Genomic DNA, 16,772 nt, shown 5'->3' on the forward strand with positions numbered 1-16,772 from the left:
TCAGGGTCAGCGTAAGGACAGCAGTCAGGCCAGGGTCAGGGGTCAGACTCAGGTCAGGGGTCAGACCCGGGTCAGGGTCGGCCTGAGGACAGCGGTCAGGCTAGGTCAGGGCTGGTTAGGGAGGCAGGCTGTCATACCTGCCCACTGAAGCCGATTCCGTCAGGGGACTTGAGGAACTCTGTGTAGACCTGGTTGGCCCGCTCGATGACGGTGGCCACCGCGTCCTGGTACCGCGGAGAGGAGATGGCCAGCAGGGGCAGGGCGGCCAGGGGGACGTGGTCCTGGCTGTTGCCGAGGCAGCCCTCATCGTGGCTGTAGGGGTTCAGGCTGCAGACAGGGTCAAGGTAAGCCCGGCCGGGCTCAGGCAGGGGCAGGTCTGGGGCTGCGCGCCGGGCAGAGGAGAGCACGGGCCGGCCGTGGCTAGGCCCCTGCTCGGGGCCCTCGAAGCAGAACCAGGCAGGAGCCACAAGAAACAAAGCACGGATGGGGGCATCGTCCCCGCGCCAGCCCGGGATGTGGGCCTGGCGTCTCCTGGCCGGCCACCTTCCCCTGCCCTCTTCTGCACGGCCCCAAGGGACACCCCGATTTGGAGGAAGACGCCTGGTGTGGATCAGGGTGGGGACGTGTCATAGCAGACTTCCCGGAGGAGGTGCAATCTGGACTAGGCCTCAAGGAAGGCTTTACGGACGCTACAGAGGAGGAGAGAGAGGGTTCCAGGCAAGGGGACCCGCGTCAGCCACAGCTTGGAGACGGACACGTAGCTGTGCGCATGACATGGTGTGCACCGTCCTGGGGCGAGGGTCCAGGGCCGCGGGCTTTGCGGAAAGGCGTGAGCCCAGAAAGGACCGAGAGCTTGCTCTACGGCATCCTCGCTGCCCTGCTTCCCCACGTGCAAGCCCTTCCCTCTGCCGTAGCTCAGACCCCTCGGGGACCAGCTCCTGCCCGGCCCCCGCCCCCACCCTGCCTGCCGTGGTCCCCTGGGGCATCAGAGCCAGCTGGCTGGAGCCCCCGCCCCACCCCACCCCCACCCAGGGCCCAAACTCAGGTTGACCAGGGCCTGACATGACCCCACTGGGGGCGGGAGTGGGGGAGGGACCAGGCCCGGGGAGCTTGATGCCTTATCCCCTCCGGCCGGCTTCTCTGTGGGGACCCGGACACCCTCTCCCCGGCCCACTGTCCTCGAGAGAGCGCCATCCACGCCGGAGGACGAAGCCGTGAGTCACACGAGTGCTCAGCGTCCTCGCAAACACTCCACGCGGTGCTCCCGACGCGATCGTCCCCACGTTACAGATGAAACAGGCCGGGGAAGGTTCCCTGGCTCTTCCCGGGCGTCCAGAGCGCCTGGCCCACCCGCATCAGAACACACACCCGCACCGGGCTCTGAGCGTGCGGCGGGAAAGCCAGGCTGCCCGGGTTCGATTCCCGGCTCCATTCTCTGGGTAACCCTGGGGGCAACTGCTGGGCCTCCCGGGGCCTCAGCGTCCTCGGGGCCAGGGGACCGGGCCTACTGAGCACAGGGAGCCAGCACCGCCGGGCTCGGCAGGGCAGGGCAGGGCAGGCCGGGCGCACACCTGCTAACTGCTCGGGACCCTCGCTGACCACTCCCCGCCAGCGTGTTCATGGCCAGTCAACGTCTGACATCCCGTGGACGCCCCGGCAGGCACCCCCCGCCCACCACCCCCCCCGCCGGGACAGCACTCCCTCGTCAACCCCACCAACCTTGGCCAGTCCACGTGGGCAGAAGGGACTCACTTAGAGACGAGCGAGAAGGCCTCGGAGCAGACGGCAGGACAGGGCACGAACTTGATGAGGATGTGGCCCAGGGCCGCCGGGAAATGGGCGCGCGTGACCTTCTCCAGCACGGAGCCGAAGGTGTGGATGTCGGCCGCCTTGCAGGCCGGGTCCCCCGCACCCGTGTCCAGGACGTTGCCCCCGTGGAGCACCAGCAGGAGCACGTGCGTCTTGCAGGAGCGCCGCGGGCAGCCTTCCTGAGGAGGACATTGGGCGGGGTGGACACGGGAGGCAGGGAGAGGAGGCGCAGGTGCGGGGACCCTCGGCCCCCGGTGTGGCCCCCTGTGTACGCAGAGGGGGCCGCCCAGGCTGCTGGCGGAGCAGGCCCCTCGCTGTCAAGGCCCCAAGGGCCCCAAGAGACCCTTCTTGAGGGGGTCTGAGCCGGAGGCCCAGAGACAGACAAGGACCTGCCCAGGGTCGCACGGCAAGTCCGGTGAAGAGCAAGTCAAATGTCCACCGGCCTGGGGATCCCCCTGAAGTCCTGACCACAGGGAGCCCAGACACCGCCAGGAGCCCCGCCCACCTCATTGTCTTCGTGGATCTCGATGCTGCCCTGGGCCGGGAACCTCTGTCTTCTCAAGGAAACCCGATACAGTTCTCCTGCGGGGGGACAGAGGACTCAGCACCTGCAGGCCTCCCTCCCTGGGGCCCCAGCGTCCCCGGGGACCCAGCTGGAACGACAGCGTCCAGCCCCCGACTCCAGACCAACACAACCAGAAGCCGTTGTCCCCCCAGGGCCGGCCCAGCGCACACGCCGTCCCCGAGGCCAGGGAGGGTGTCCAGGAAGAGGCTGTCCTGCTTCCCTCGCCAGTAACAACAGCAACCATGTGCGTGCCATCGGGGGACCTCTAGTGAGGGACGGAAATGGGGGCCGAGCACCCTCCTGAAGAGTGGAGAGCTGCATATTTTAAAACTGTCTGCTTGGAGCCATCAGAGCCGTAGCAAGGCCTTGAATGAGGGGACCCGGGGCCCATGGCAGGTGGACCCCCAGAGAGGCAAGGCAGCATTTGGGTGACCTTTGGGGTGAGGCCCCTGTCACCCCCCTGCAAGAAAGGCTGTCCTCATTTCCTTCAGCTGCCACCCCTCCTCTGGGGCCTCCAGGCCTGAGCCCCTGGTCCCTCTAATGCAAGGACCCGCAGGCGACAGCCGAGAAGCAAATCTGGCCCGCGCCCATTGCTGTTAATAAAGTTTTACTGGAACACCACTGGGCCCCCTGGTTCACATCCCGTCTGTGGCTGCTCGCACACGGGCCTCAGCGACAGAGTTACACAGTTGCACGAGTCCTCACAGCCTGCCAAGCTGGGAGTATTTACCGGCTGGCCCTTACAGAGAAGGCTGTGTGATCTAACACCTACATTCCCAATGTCACCGTGCTGGGCTCTCGGGTGGAGAGAGACCTCGAAGACACCCCGCGGCCCCCTCGCTGCCCACCTGGGGCCGCCTGCCATCCTGAGGAACCCACCCACCCACCACGCTGACCTTGCTTCCTCTCTGTTCTCCCCACAAGGAGGATGTTATTTTGTACGTGTCTGGACCACGTGGCGAGACTGTGGACCACTCGTGTGCTTTCAGTGACGGGGAACTCACTCCCTCACTCCTGAAGCAGCCAGCTGCACGCTGGGACGGCCCTTTCCTTCTTTGCTCCCCCTCCCTCACCCACCCCACCCGAACCTGCTGCACCTCTTAGGGGTCATGTGGGGGAGGGTCCTTCCGGGGCTCTGCGGGCAGGGGTGCAGCAGGTGTGGGTGGGAGCCTGACCGAGGGTCTGGGTTAGGACACCCGCCCCCCCACCTTCCCGGCCCCAGGGTACTCAGCAAAGAACACGAAACCAGAAGCTGTTCTCCACACAGAAGTGTAATTCTGAACGATTCGGTCCTTCCGGTTACCGCCCTGGTCTAAGGGTAACTGCTTTATGGGCTCAGGGCTCCCGCCCACACAGACAGGAATTCGTTCCCTAAAGGATGGAGGGGTGGCCCAGAGGAGGAGGAGGAGGAGGAGGAGGAGGAGGGAACGAGGCCAGGCTTGCCCGGTACTTCCCCCGGCTCCTTCCAGCGGCTCACTTCCTGGGGACCTTGCCCTGGGCCCCGTGCTCAGGACAGGCTCCTGACAAAACACAGAACTGGCTTGGGTTTTGCTGAGCACGTATTATGTCCCAGGCACTGTCACCTAGTCCCCACACCGCCCCTGAGTTCTGGTCCTCTGGGTATCAGCCCCATTTTCAGACGAGGAACCGAGGCTCATACATCCTGGCTCACGTGCCCCAGGCCGCAGGGTTAGGCTGAGCGGCCGGCACCCAAGTCCCATGCCCAACCCAGGACGGTGCTGGCGAGTGGTACCTCTAGGCCTGCCATGCACACACACCGCCCCAGAGCAAAGCAGCCACGTTCCGTGGTGCGTGTGGCCTCGTTCGCGGCTCCAGGGACGGTAAGACCAAGAGCTGTGTGCAGCTGAGGTCCCCTCTGGCCCCGGGGGACCCCTCACTCCTGAGGACGGGAGACACCCGGTTCAGACAGCGCCCGCGTCCACATCTTGCCCCCCCCCCCCCCCCGGGGTGTGAGCCGGCCCTCGGCTTCTCGGTTTCCTCTTCTGGACGCGAGGATGACAGAGGCCACCCCCGGGGCGGGCCAGAGAATAAACGAGCTCATACACGCACAGGCCTCAGAGCGGGGCTCCTGGCTCCGGGTGGGGGAGGGGGGCTGGGACTGACAGGGTGGTCCTCAGCACCCCTCGCCCCTTCCCTGGCCACGGCAGCCAAAGACATCTTGCTCGGGGGACAGAGGAGGGGAGGCCTCGCCCGCAGACCTAGATCCTGCCCCCGGGAGTGGGCTAACGTGACTGGAGGGCCCTCCAGGAAGGCGCGTCTCCGGCGTCAGCAGAGGCCCCTGTGGAACCCAGGAAGGCGGCCCGCGCCCCCCGCCCCTGCCCTGCCCACAGCGCTGTGCTCTCGAAGAGCCAGGCGTCCCCACCACAGTAACGGAGGCCGCTGGTTCGCCCACCAGACACGGCAGGCTCGCTCCTCCTTACCTCCTGCTGAGCCCTGTGCCTGGGACGGCCTTCCTCCCCGGGCAGACCAGCAAACTCCTACCTGTACTTCAAAACCCTGCTCAATCGTCCTGACATCTGGAAAGCCTTCTCAGAGCCACTGAGGCAGAGATGGAGACCTCACAACATGCTCAGCAGGGCCCGGCTCACTGTCATTGCTGTGATCACCTCGGGGCCCCTTGACAGCCGCGATCCCCTGCTGTCACGGCCTGGCGTGGTGTTTTTGGGAAAACTCGCTCCAAGCAAAGATCCCAGGGTGCACACGGCCCGTGAGGTACCCCTCTGCTCATCAGCGCCGGGGAGAAATTGGGTTCAGGGAAGTGTCACCCGCCGGGATGTGCGTCTCCTGAAAGTCCCAGGGCAGCTGGCGTCAGGGAACCGAACGAGTTCTGGGCCTGGGCCTCGTCGGTCCCCCGCCACAGGCTCCCCCAGAGCCCCCGGTGACACAAGCCGCCGGCAGGGTCTGGCGTGGCGGGGAGCCCCAGACCCGTTTCTGCCAGCATGGCCCTATCCAGGCGGGTCCTTGCCGAGCCCAGATTTGGGGCGGGGTGGGCCCCCGGCTGTCTGCTGACCCCGGCGCCCGCCCCCAGCACTCCCGCCAGCTGAAGAGCAGAGGCTACTTTTCCTTAATTGCAACCTTGGAAAGGCACACGCTGTGATCATCCTTCTAATGACCCAAGTGCCACGCTCCTCTTGAGACAGGGGCCGAGGTCGGCACCCACGCGTTTGGCACGCAGAGCAAAGCGGCACCGGCTTGGTCGTGGGGCCCACTGTCTCTGCCCCTCCCGCTGCCGGGCCGCGGGGACCCACAAGGGCTGGGGGCTGGGGGCGCCCCTGGCTGGAGCTGGGCGCCCCGTCCCGTCACCCCTGCCCTCCAGGGAGCACAGCTGGGCCCAGCCTGCGACCGCGTGGCCCACAAGAGCACCCGGTCCTCTGTGAGCTCACGGACGCACACACACCACACGCTCGGCCGTCAGCGCGAATCCTGGGGAAGAACCCAGCGGCTCTGTGACCTTGCCCCGAGTGCGACGCGGGACGTGTCCCTCCCTGGGAGCTCACAGGAGGAGGTACAGCCTCACTGCACGGCCAGCGGGGGCTCAGGCCACGGCCCCAGGCCCCCAGGCGAGCGTCTGGGACAAGCACACACAGCACGCGTGTGTGGGCGTGGAAGGTCCAGGGGCGGGAGTGGCCGGCCCAGCCCGAGGGTGGTTCTGTTTGGATGGTGGGATGAGGCTGGTGGTTTTCCTAACCGTCCTGTATTTTCCAATTTTTCTCCAGCGAGTGAGCCCATATCTAAGTCTAAAACCATTTACGAGTGTGTCCGCTGAGCACACAGCACAAATGCCTGTCACACTTACAACAGGAACGCCTTAGACAAGCCGCGGTCCCCTACTTTGCCCCACGCGAACCCCTCAGACAGAACAGGGAGACGCCCTGCCCTCTGGGAGCTGACGGCCGGCGGCGAGGGGACCCGAGAAGGACCGTCTGCGGACGGAATACACCTGAAACACAATCAGTGAACCAAGATCCTGCGTTTGGGTTCGGGTTCCAAAACCGGGTCGACACCATGGAGGCCTCCTGGTCCACCGGCTGGGCCCAGAGACACCTCGATGAGCCTGAGGACCTCGGGGCCCTGGGGTCGTGCGACACAGGCCTAGGCTGGGCAGGGGGCCTCCGAGGCTGCGGGCACATCCCTGCCCCCACAGCTCAGGCCGCTCTGGGGGCTCACGCGGGGCCCCGCCAGGGGGAAGAGCAGGCTCGAGGACGCGTGGCACCTGCCCGCCAATCCCCAGGAGCTGGGTCTGGGTCACCAGACAGAGGGCAGAGCCCCGCGAACGGGGTGGGGCGGTTTCTGGGGGGTTCCGAGTCTCAGCACTCAGGAAAGGTTCACAGTCGTCCAGGAGGGTCCAGGAGGAAGGAGCGAGTGGACGCGGGGCAGTGCAGGGTGGGGGTGGACGCTGAGGCCCCGCTGAGACAACTTAACCCTTCCAGGGTCAGAACCCAACCCGCTCAGCCTGGATCCACCAGCCCACGGGGCCCAAACCCTGGAGGGCCGCTCAGTACCCCACGGAGGCGCTGTCCCAGACTAAGACCCCAGAGGGTCTGGGCCCCAGAGGGTCTGGGCCCCAGATCCGGCCCCTAAAAGCACACCGTCGGGGGCAGTAGAGGGGCCACACCCCGGGGGGGAGGGGGTGCCAGGCTCAGACTGGGGGAGGCACCATCTTGAGTCAGGCCCCAGGGAGACGTCAGACACACTAGAGACCCTCCTGGCCCGGGCAGGGCTCAGCACCCCGTTCCAGTGCCTCCTCGGCATGTGCCCGGGGTCCCAGTCCTCCTCCAGGGTCTCAGGCCTCCCTACACTCACAAGGGAGCAGGGTGCCCTCCCTGGCTTACAGATGAGAAAGCAGGGGCTCAGGAGGGGCCGTGATCCCCGTGTGGGTGAAGCACTGGGGACGTGGACCCAGGCACGGCGTCGGCACAGGACAAGGCACCCAGAGCAGGGAGTCGCTCGGCGTAATGACCCTAAAAGGCCTTTTCCTCACCCCCCAGATCAGCAATCACCGTGCTGCCCAGCGTGGGGGGCACAGCCCTTCCCCATTCGTGGCCGGTGACAGGAGAAACCGTTCGACCCCGAGCGGGGCGGTTTGGAACGTCATTCGAAGCACCGAGCACCCGCGACGCCCCGGGATGGAGCCTTGGCGCGGAAAGGCACACGTGCACGCTGAGCATCGCCACGCCGCTCGTGACACCAACGGAGAACCACCTGCGTGCCCAGCCCTGGGGGACCGGCCGGCGCACCCACGGCAGTGAGCCAGGACGCGGGTAGGGAGACCGGCGCGCCCCCCGCGGCCCGAGGTGCAGACGTCACCCCGTGCGTCGTCCCCCAAGGGGGGCCGGGAGGGAAGGCGCCGTCTGCTCCCGTCTGCGTGCGGCACGAACAGAGACACGCACAAGCGGGTGTTCTGGAGGTGTTCAGTTCCCGGGGAATCCCGCTGCCTCTGGGAGGGGCCGGGTGAGCCCACGCGTGCGTCGCGTCTGTTCCGCCGGGAATCCGACCGTCTCCCTGCGCTGCCCGCTCAGAAGAGCTTCCGGTGCCCGTGCAGCGGGCGGCGACTTTTCTGAGACAGTAATTCCGATTTCTTCCCGCTTGGGCTTCTGTGCCGCTGGGGAGGTTTGCCGCACGGCTTCCTGGGCTGTTTCCAGAAGCTCTTTTGTTCCCAGGAGGAAAGGATTTGGGGAAACAGATTCTCTCAGGCTGAAGACAGACCCCCGCCCCCACCCACGTTGGTCTCGGCCTCCCTACGAGGGCTCCGGACGGGGCCGGACCGCCGGACGGGGCCGCAGAGCAGGACGCCGGGGACCGCCGGCTGGGGCTCCCCGCTGTGGACCGACGGTGGCGCAGGGTGCTGGGCCTCTACCTACGCGCCCGTGGGTTTCCCTAAGCCTGTGAACAAGGTCCTTTCAGGGGACCCTCCCCCAGTCCTGTGTTGGCACAGCCTTCCTTTCCCCGCCGGGACCCTGACAGAGTCATGCGCCAAATTCTAACAGCTCCACGGAAATCATGTGCTGTGGTCCCACCTCCCCTCGGAGCTCAACCCCTGGGCCGCAGGATGGTTTTCAAACCTCTCCTCCCTCTCACCAAGGGGCCTTTGCACATTCTGCCCCCCAAGCCTGGACTCTCCTTCATGCTGCTGTGCCCAAATATTTCCTGTGAAACTTCCGTCCTTCCTGTCCTCCTCCCGAAGCAGCTGGCTTTCCTTCCCAGGGGGAGTCCTCATACTTAGCTCTGTGGTCACTCCATCTGCCGTCTCCCCCACCCCCAGGCCGTGAGGTCCTTAAAGGCTGCAGCCGGGCTTATTTACTTTCCATTTTATCCCCAAAGACTCTCAAGATGCTGGCACATAAAAGATGCTCGTGAAATATTTTTCAAACAGACGAGGGAACCAACAATCTGTTCCCGTCTTAGACCCTTACGAGTGTCAAAAGCCGCATGTGTCCCCAGCAAAGCGCAGACACGACACGGATAGACCCACGTGAACACACACGTACCCTCGTGAAAATGAACGCGCCGACACGTTAACGTGCACACTGATGCACACGCGTGCACGGGCACACGCTTATGTACACACGCGAGAGCGGACGCTGTCGAACAGACATTCATGTGCACACGCGAGAGAGAAAAGCTCCCAAGGCAGCCGTCTGCCACCCTGAGCTCATTAAATCCGGCTAAATATAGCCCGTCTGCAGCTGCGCTCAGCAAGCTGCCCACACAGGCCAGGAAAAGACACCGGTTAGTGGGGGGGAGCCGGGAGGCCAGCTGTGGGCGAGGGGCCGCGGGCACACGGGAGGGGAGCCCTGAGGTGGCGGTCCGGGCATCCGAGCGGCTCCTCTGGTCGCCGGCCCCAGGCGGTGGGACGTGAGGTCAGACCCACACACACAGTGGGGGTGGGTGGTTCTGAGCGTCCACGTCTTCTCCGTCCCCTTGGGGACGTTTGTCTGGCAGGTGATGGGGCCTAGGAGCGGGGGAGAGTCAGGACGCAGCCCTGGACAAAGCCGGGCTCGCTGGCGGCCAGGGCAGGACGGAGACCCGCGGGTCAGACGGGAGCCTGTAACGGCACTCAGTCCGGACTGCGGTCTCCGGGTCCCGGTCTGGGGACGGGAGAAAGTTCAGAGTCCCCACCGAGTGGGTGTGGGGGGGAAGGAGAGCGGCAGGGAGGGGGGCCGGGGGGCCGGAGGGCCGCGTGGAGAGTGCGGCTGGTGCGGACCACGTGTCCGGGGCCCCTGCGCCGAACCCCACGTCAGACGGCTGGACGTGCGCTGGGGGTGCTTGCTGAGCTCAGGGCAGCCGGGACCCGCAGACAGAGGAAACCAGGAGGCACGGAGAGTGCTAGAATGTCAGAGCCCACGGGGCTGCGCGGGCTCCACGTGCACGCAGGACGGCGCCTGTGGGCCGGGGGACCAGACCCTCCGTCCTCTGCCCCCAGGCAGGCCCCCCACACACAGAAATCTGGTCCCAAATAACAGGGAAGCAGCAGGCTGCGGGCCGTGCAGCTGCGGGATGGAGTCTGAGCGGCCCAGGCCGGCCCCCTCCCCGCTCACGCCCTGGAGCCTGCACGGGACACACCTCTGTGCGGGGACAACCGAGCGGCCACGGCACCGGCGGAGCGCGAAGACGGATCTCCGGAAGCCCCTCCACCTGTCTGCCACTCTGGGAAGAAGACATTACGGTCCTCTCTCCACGAGGGAGTAAACTGAGGCTCAGAGACGTTTGGTGACCTGCCCAGAGCGTCACAGCACTGGATGAAGGAACAGGGCTTCACCCCCAGGCCTGGCTCCCTCCCAGCTCAGAGGCTGCAGCAACAGCCCCGGGGCCTCCTGAGTCCTGGTCGGGGGGCCACTCGCACCCCCCCTGCATCTGGCCCCCAGTGAGGCCGCGTAAGGCCGGCGGAAATACCGGAACGACCGTGCGCGTGGAAGACCACGGCGAACGCTGAAGCGCGTCACGGGGTCACGGGCGCCAGGCGGACCTCCGCGTCGCCACTTCTGGATGAAGAGTAAACCGCGGCCGTCAACAACCCTCACCCCACAAGCACAGAGGCAGCGAAATGCCGAAATCTGCGGGCGGCATGCATGGAACAGAAGCCGGCCGTGTGGACATCGCAGGGAGGGGTGTCACAGGGTCGTCCTTCCCACTGTCCACACTGCTGGCCGTGTACTTAGGGCCACTGGCCCCGTTGTTATTACCCTTAACTCCCCGCTGGCAAGACGACCCTCGACGGGCAGAACCAGAGAGGAGCCTTCAGCAGTGGATTCTGACGTCCATAACCCTAGTTTACTCTATTTTTTGAAAAAAAATGTTAATGTTTATTTATGGGGGGGGGGGGAGGAGAACAAGTAGGGGAGGGACAGAGGCAGAGGTAGACACGGAATCCGAAGCAGGCTCCAGGCTCCGAGCTGTCAGCACAGAGCCCCACGCGGGGCTCGAACTCACGAACTGTGGGATCGTGACCTGAGCCAAAGTCAGACGCTTAACAGACTGAGCCCCCCGGCGCCCGCACAGCCCCAGTTTAAAGACAACAACAAACAGATTTTGTGTCTCTACTAAAGACCCACGTTGCTCAGCCAGGTCCAGACTGGAGCAGCGGTCTGGCCCCGGGCGGGCGGTCACTCTCCCTTTGAGGCTGGGGTCCTCCCTCCCTCCCTCCTGAGGACGGTGGCCACACCTGAGGGATGTGACGCGGGGCCTCTTGGGGGGACCGGGCTAACTAATCCCTAGAGAGGACACACAAGGTGCATGGGAACGGGCCCTCCACCCGAAGACCACTAATCTCCAGCTCCGCCCTCCTCCCTCACCCCCTGAGCCAACCCTCCTCTGCCCTCCTCACCCAGGACGGGCTGAGGACACCCCGAAGGCCCACGCTTGTCAAACCGGCCGCCATTCCCGAGGGAGACAGCACCCAGGCTCTGGCCACGCACACCCTGGCTTCCTCCCCCTTGGGCGCAAACCTGGCGCCTCCCAGTGGCCCTTCCTCTCGGGAAATGCAAACGCATTGCTTTCTGGGTCCTCGCTCAGCCACTGGGTGAGATTAGAATCCGGGGGCACACTGGACGCACCCCGCTCCTGCTGAGCTCAGTTCCTTGCACGGTGTGAGGATGCCCTCCCCCTCCCCCTCCCCCTGCCCCGTGCCCTCGCGGCCTGAGCTGTGGGGTGCCCCTGACAGAGGCGCCCAGGCCTCCCGGCCCCCGGCACACATCCCCAGTGCTGGCCCCGGGCCGGGCGGACCCCCTCCAGCAGCCGAGGGATGCGCGAGCCTGGGGACGGGTGGGCAGGGCGGGCTCAGCCCCCAGGCTGCAACCACACATCCAGGCGGCAGGAGAGAGAAGGGGGTCCTGAGGGCTCACGCCCATCACGCGCCAGACCCTCCCCGACCCCGGCCTGCTGAGAAACTCAACGCTGCCGACCGCAGATGCTTGGCTGAGGCCGCCCACCAAGTCTGCCGGAGCCTCCGGGGAGGACGCCCCGATCGCGGTCGGCCCGCGGGCATCTCTACAGGGTGCCCCGGGTCCGGGCCTGTGGGAGGAGTCTTGACCCTGGCACAGCCTTGAATGAGGGGCCTCTGACCTCAGCACCACGTCACCCGGGACACACGGCGTCAAAGGCTGGGAAGGGCCCCCCCGTTCCTGTGCTCTCTCTGCCCGCACACAGATAACACTCTGCAGGGTCCCGCCCCCACTCTGGCTCTGCCGCCCCTGAGCTGCCCAGCGGGTGGGAGCCGGGGACCCCCAGGAGCTCAGCTCACGGGCAGGGCGGGGCCCCAGGCCCGAGGAGGCTGGACCCACGGTTGGGGGGGCGGGGGCGGGGAGGGACAAGCCTCCTGGCAGGTCAGGGGAACTCACGCTGCTTCTCCTGGAGGGCGCTGGACGTACACGGGGCGCTCCCATCTCCTGCGGAGAGAGAGAAGGCACATGAGCAGAGTCCCCGGCACTGTGGCCGGACGCGGGGAGGCCGCTGGTGCCCTGTCCTGTCCCTCCCGGCACTGGTGCCCTGCCCCGGCCGTGCCACTCCGGGCACTTCAGGCAGCACAAAGCACGAGCCAGGGAAAGCCAGGCCTGACCCCCCGACGGTCTGCGTGCATACCGCCAGCCCCTTTCCCGACTCCTGACCCTCATCGGCCGCTGCTCCCCCCCACGTCAGCTCAGATGTCCCCTGACCTGTGCGGGTCCGTCCCCAGCCCCGCCTCAGCAAAGGCACCACCTTCTCCCTTCTCCCCCTGGGGCCCTTTCCCTCCCTCGGGCCCCCGTGGTCCCCAGGTCCTGGGGTGTCTGACTCTGAGAATTGGACCCCTCGCTGGGAGGGACGACTGTGCTGCCAGCTGGTGTCCCCACACCTAGAATGTGCTTCTCAGCCGACATTTGTGCAGTGCACGAACCGCACATCCTCCCCTCGTGCAGAATCCGCCCCTGGACTATGGAACTAGTTCTTTCCCGTCTGGGAACAGTTTTTTTCTGCAATCGTGAAAGTCATACAAACTCCTCACTGAAAATCTGGAAAACACCGACAGACATAAGGAAGGAAGAAAACGTCTCATAATCCCGTCACGGAGAGAGAACCCGCGATCCCCTCACGCCTGTTCTTCCGGGCTTTTCCGTGTTCCGTCTGGGCTTACGCCACCCGTCTCTGAAGTCCCACCAGCCAGACTCATCGCAAACCATCGGGAAGCACAAAACACACTCTCTGAACCGCGAGGTTGGGCGTAAGTTATTCCCCGAGTCACGAGGCCCCGTGTGAGCGAGGACAGACCCGGCCCACCGTGACCTCACCTGCTCCCGTTACTGCCGCCAGCCCCGCTCTCCTGGCATCCCGAAGCCCGGTCAAGGCGCAGGGACCCCGCACAAGGCCCCGTGGGTGCCGGCAATGCTTTGCAGGGAGGGTGGCCCCGACCCACTCCCCCCTCTGCAGGGGACGCTGGCTCTGCCCCGACCTCCCTCCCGCTGATGGGCCTGCAGTGGCTCCCCTCCTCGGCGTCCCACATGATAAGCAGGCCTCTCGGGAAAGCGGCCCCCTCCCGTCCCCACGCCCTCCGCCCGCCAAGTCCCCTTCCCCGGACGCACCCCTTTCCTGCACAGGTGAGGCCGTGCCTGGAGCCCCACCCGCCCTCCCACCACGCCTCGGTCACATCCGCCGCGTCCCCTGAGAACCGCCCCGGCCGCATCCGTGAAGGCCTCCCATTCCCACCCGAAGCCTCAGTTCGCGGACCCCTGCCCTCCGGGGTCAGCTCTGGGCCCCAAGGGGCAGTGTCGGCAGAGGCCAGCACCCCTTCCTCGAGCCCACTCCCCAACCACGGAGGCTCAGAAAGGAAACTAAGCCTGGAGCCTCAGGAACCGGAAGGTCCCCTGAAGAACCCCCCCCCCCCCCCCCACCCCCCACCCCCCAGCCTCCAGGGCGTCGCCTGTCAGAGCTCTACACTCGCATTTCCACCCCGCATGCTGAACGGCCCTCCTTCCGGAGTGTCTGCCTTCCCTGCTTCCGGGGTCAGGGGAGGGCACAGACGTGGCCGCACCAGGGTCTGGGGAGACAGAGGCCGCGCCCAGCCTGAGAACCGAGGTTTCTCCTGAACGTGACCCCGCCTGCACATTACAGCTTCCCCGGCAGGCCTGAGTTCCCTGAACAGAAGGTGTCCGCAGCGTCCCCAAGGACCCCCCGCTCTCCAAGGTGCCAAATCACTGGCACTTCCTGGGGCCCAGACGCCCGCCCCGCAGGGCTGCCTCCACGTCCGCCTCCCTCTCCGTCACCTCCCTCTCCGGGCAGGTGGTCCCAAGGTGTGTGAGGTCCCCGTGTGCAGTGGCGCCTTGGGCAACACAGCACTGAAGCGCACCTGCGCTCAGATCCCGGTCTCTCGCCTGCGCTCTGCGCACCTCAGTCTCCTGACCTGCAGACTAGGGAGAGCGGTACCCAGGGCAGGGCCATGGTGAGCACCGGATGCTCACAGGTGTGAAACCCTCAGCACACGGCCAGGCGCACGGCGAGCACTCAGCAGGTGAGGACGAGCCAAGGTCACTGCTGCCCTGGCTCCCGGTGCCCCCAGCCTGCATCCCGGCTCCTGGTGCCCCCAGCCCGGGTCGTCCCAGCTCCTGGTGCCCCAGCCCAGGTCGTCCTGGCTCCCGGTGCCCCCAGCCTTCATCCCGGCTCCCGGTGCCCCCAGCCCGGGTCGTCCCAGCTCCTGGTGCCCCCAGCCCGGGTCGTATTGGCTCCCGGTGCCCCCAGCCTGTGTCCCGGCTCCCGGTGCCCCCAGCCTGGGTCCTCACGGCTCTCGGTGCCCCCAGCCTGGGTCGTCCCAGAGCCTGGGTGCAAGAGGGGGCAGACGGAGAGCAGAGGCCCGGCCCTCACGGGGCACCCCGGTAGTGTGGGGAGGCGGCCAGGACCGCTTCCCAGCAGAGCCCTCAGACCCGGTGCCACAGGAGAAAACTGAGGCCTGGAGAGGCGGGGGGGCTGGCCCCTGGGACCCGGCTGCAGCTGTATGACTGGGGCCCCAGCACAATGAAAACTCAGGGGTCCTCATCCAAAAAGCAAGAGAAAGTGTCGTTAGCGGTCCTAAAATAAAAAGGTTCTTCCTTTTCCCTGTGCGCTCTCTACCTGTCCTGGCAGTCTGTACGTGAGGGGGTCTCCCCAACCCGGCACACCCGACCCACACCGGCCTCCCACCGCCCACCGGACCCACACACCCGACCACGGTGAGAGCAGGAATGGTGGGACATACATCTGCCCTCCACAGGCCTGCCACCCCAGCCCGGGCAGACGGGTGGCCTCTGGGCACGCTGCAACCTTCCCGTCAAAATGCACCAGGTCCCCGCATGGGGTGGGTGACGGGCTGGCTGTCCTATAGGACAGCGTCCTGTCCGTGCTCAGGGCAGGGATGGCCGCGAGGCCCTGAGACACAGGCATACAGCCCCAACCCCTGCCCCACCCTGTGGCCGGGCCCCTACCGTCAGGAAAAGGAGGTAGGGCTGGGAGCCAGAGGGCAGGAGACATCCTGGGAGGCAGGGAGGGGGCCCGAGGCAGCGTCACAAGCCCGCCAGCCAAGGCAAGCCAAGCCAGGACCCCATCCCATCTGGCCACACTTACAAACACAGACCCGAGGGTAAATTATTCAGAACTCACAAGTTAACCCCTAACCCAGGCCCTGCCCACAGCATAACGCCCCTGGGCGTTTCTTGGGCACCTACTGCGTGCCAGACCCCGGGAGCGGGGAGGCATCCAGTTGGGGGAGCGGCCGGGTCTGATTCATCGCCCTGTCCTTGTGCCAAGGCCTGAGAGTGACTTAACCTAGACGGTATAGGAGACGCTGCTTTCGTTACCAGGAAGGAGGCATGACTGCTTCCGGGCAGGATTTCAGGGGCAGGAATGCCCGGGGCGGGGGCGGGGGGGGGGGGGGCAGGGCCACTGAGGCTGGGGCCCAGAAGCAGGGGTGCGGAGCTGGAGAAGCCAGGAGGGAGGGTCACTGCAAGGGCAGTGTGCAGGGGACACGGGTCACCTGGGAGGAGGAGGGATGCCGGGCAAGAGGCAGGGCCAGCCCCAGGGGCAGGGGGCGGGGTGGGGGTGGGGGGCTCAGCTGGGCCAACTGAAAGCAGCAGCTTTACGGCTTCCCCACCCCCCACCCCGCTAGATCATCGAGATCCCACACCTTCGGGAGGAAGGAAACCGAGACTCAGAAGAATAAAGTCGTTACCTCATCCTTAAGGTTTGGATCTGGTCCCTTGTGACGCCCCAGTCTGCTAAGGGCTCTTACCGCGACCTCTGCCCCACGGGATGGCTCCGGCCAGGGTCAGGCAAGCAGACAGGGCAGGGCTGGGGTCAAGGCAGTGGAAAAGGGCCCGTCCGCCAGGGAGGCTGGGCCGCCCCACGTCTCTGCACACCGGGGGCTTCTGCCGTGAAGCCTCAGCCAGGCGCCTGGTGGGCTGGCTCAGCTCCCCCTTCCCTCGGAGCCACCATAAGGGTCAGCCGTGAGCTGGGCTTCCTGACGAGCAGACTCCCCAGATGACAGCCACCAAGCAGATGTGCCCCGGTTCCGGGCTGCCTAACGGCACCCCACTCGGTCCCACAGCCGCAACTCAGTGGAAGCTGCCAGAAACTCCTGCAGACAGGACAAGCTGTGCAGGGGGCCGGGACGGAGGCTCGCACATCTGGGCCACATCTTCCGCGTGGGAACGCGTCCAACGCCTGCCAGTGGTTCCCCCGTGATTTCCTACTTCCTGTCCCAACCCCCGTCCAACAAACCGTGAGACCCCCCCCCATCCTCCACAGAGTAAGAGCAGCTCTCCCACCAAACACCTGAAAGGGGAAGGCTGGGGGTGGGGGGGAGCATTCTGGATGGTGGGGGTCTTGGGGAGGCTGGGGGGGAGCATCTGGGACAGCGGGGGCCTCAGGGAGGCGGGGGGGG

The 16,772-nt window shown here is 66.1% G+C and overlaps 1 protein-coding gene across 1 annotated transcript in view; it reads right to left on the reverse strand.

Annotated features, from left to right (window-relative positions):
- PITPNM3 (PITPNM family member 3) overlaps positions 1-16,772 on the reverse strand; it is a 51,152-nt gene that overhangs the window by 19,162 nt on the left and 15,218 nt on the right. The window contains 4 exon segments of the mRNA XM_049635374.1: positions 138-327; positions 1,753-1,988; positions 2,315-2,391; positions 12,232-12,279. Of these exon segments, the coding sequence (XP_049491331.1) occupies positions 138-327; positions 1,753-1,988; positions 2,315-2,391; positions 12,232-12,279 (551 nt within the window).

This window comes from Panthera uncia, chromosome E1 (genome assembly GCF_023721935.1).
Source record: "Panthera uncia isolate 11264 chromosome E1, Puncia_PCG_1.0, whole genome shotgun sequence".
In the NCBI taxonomy this organism is placed as follows: domain Eukaryota; kingdom Metazoa; phylum Chordata; class Mammalia; order Carnivora; family Felidae; genus Panthera; species Panthera uncia.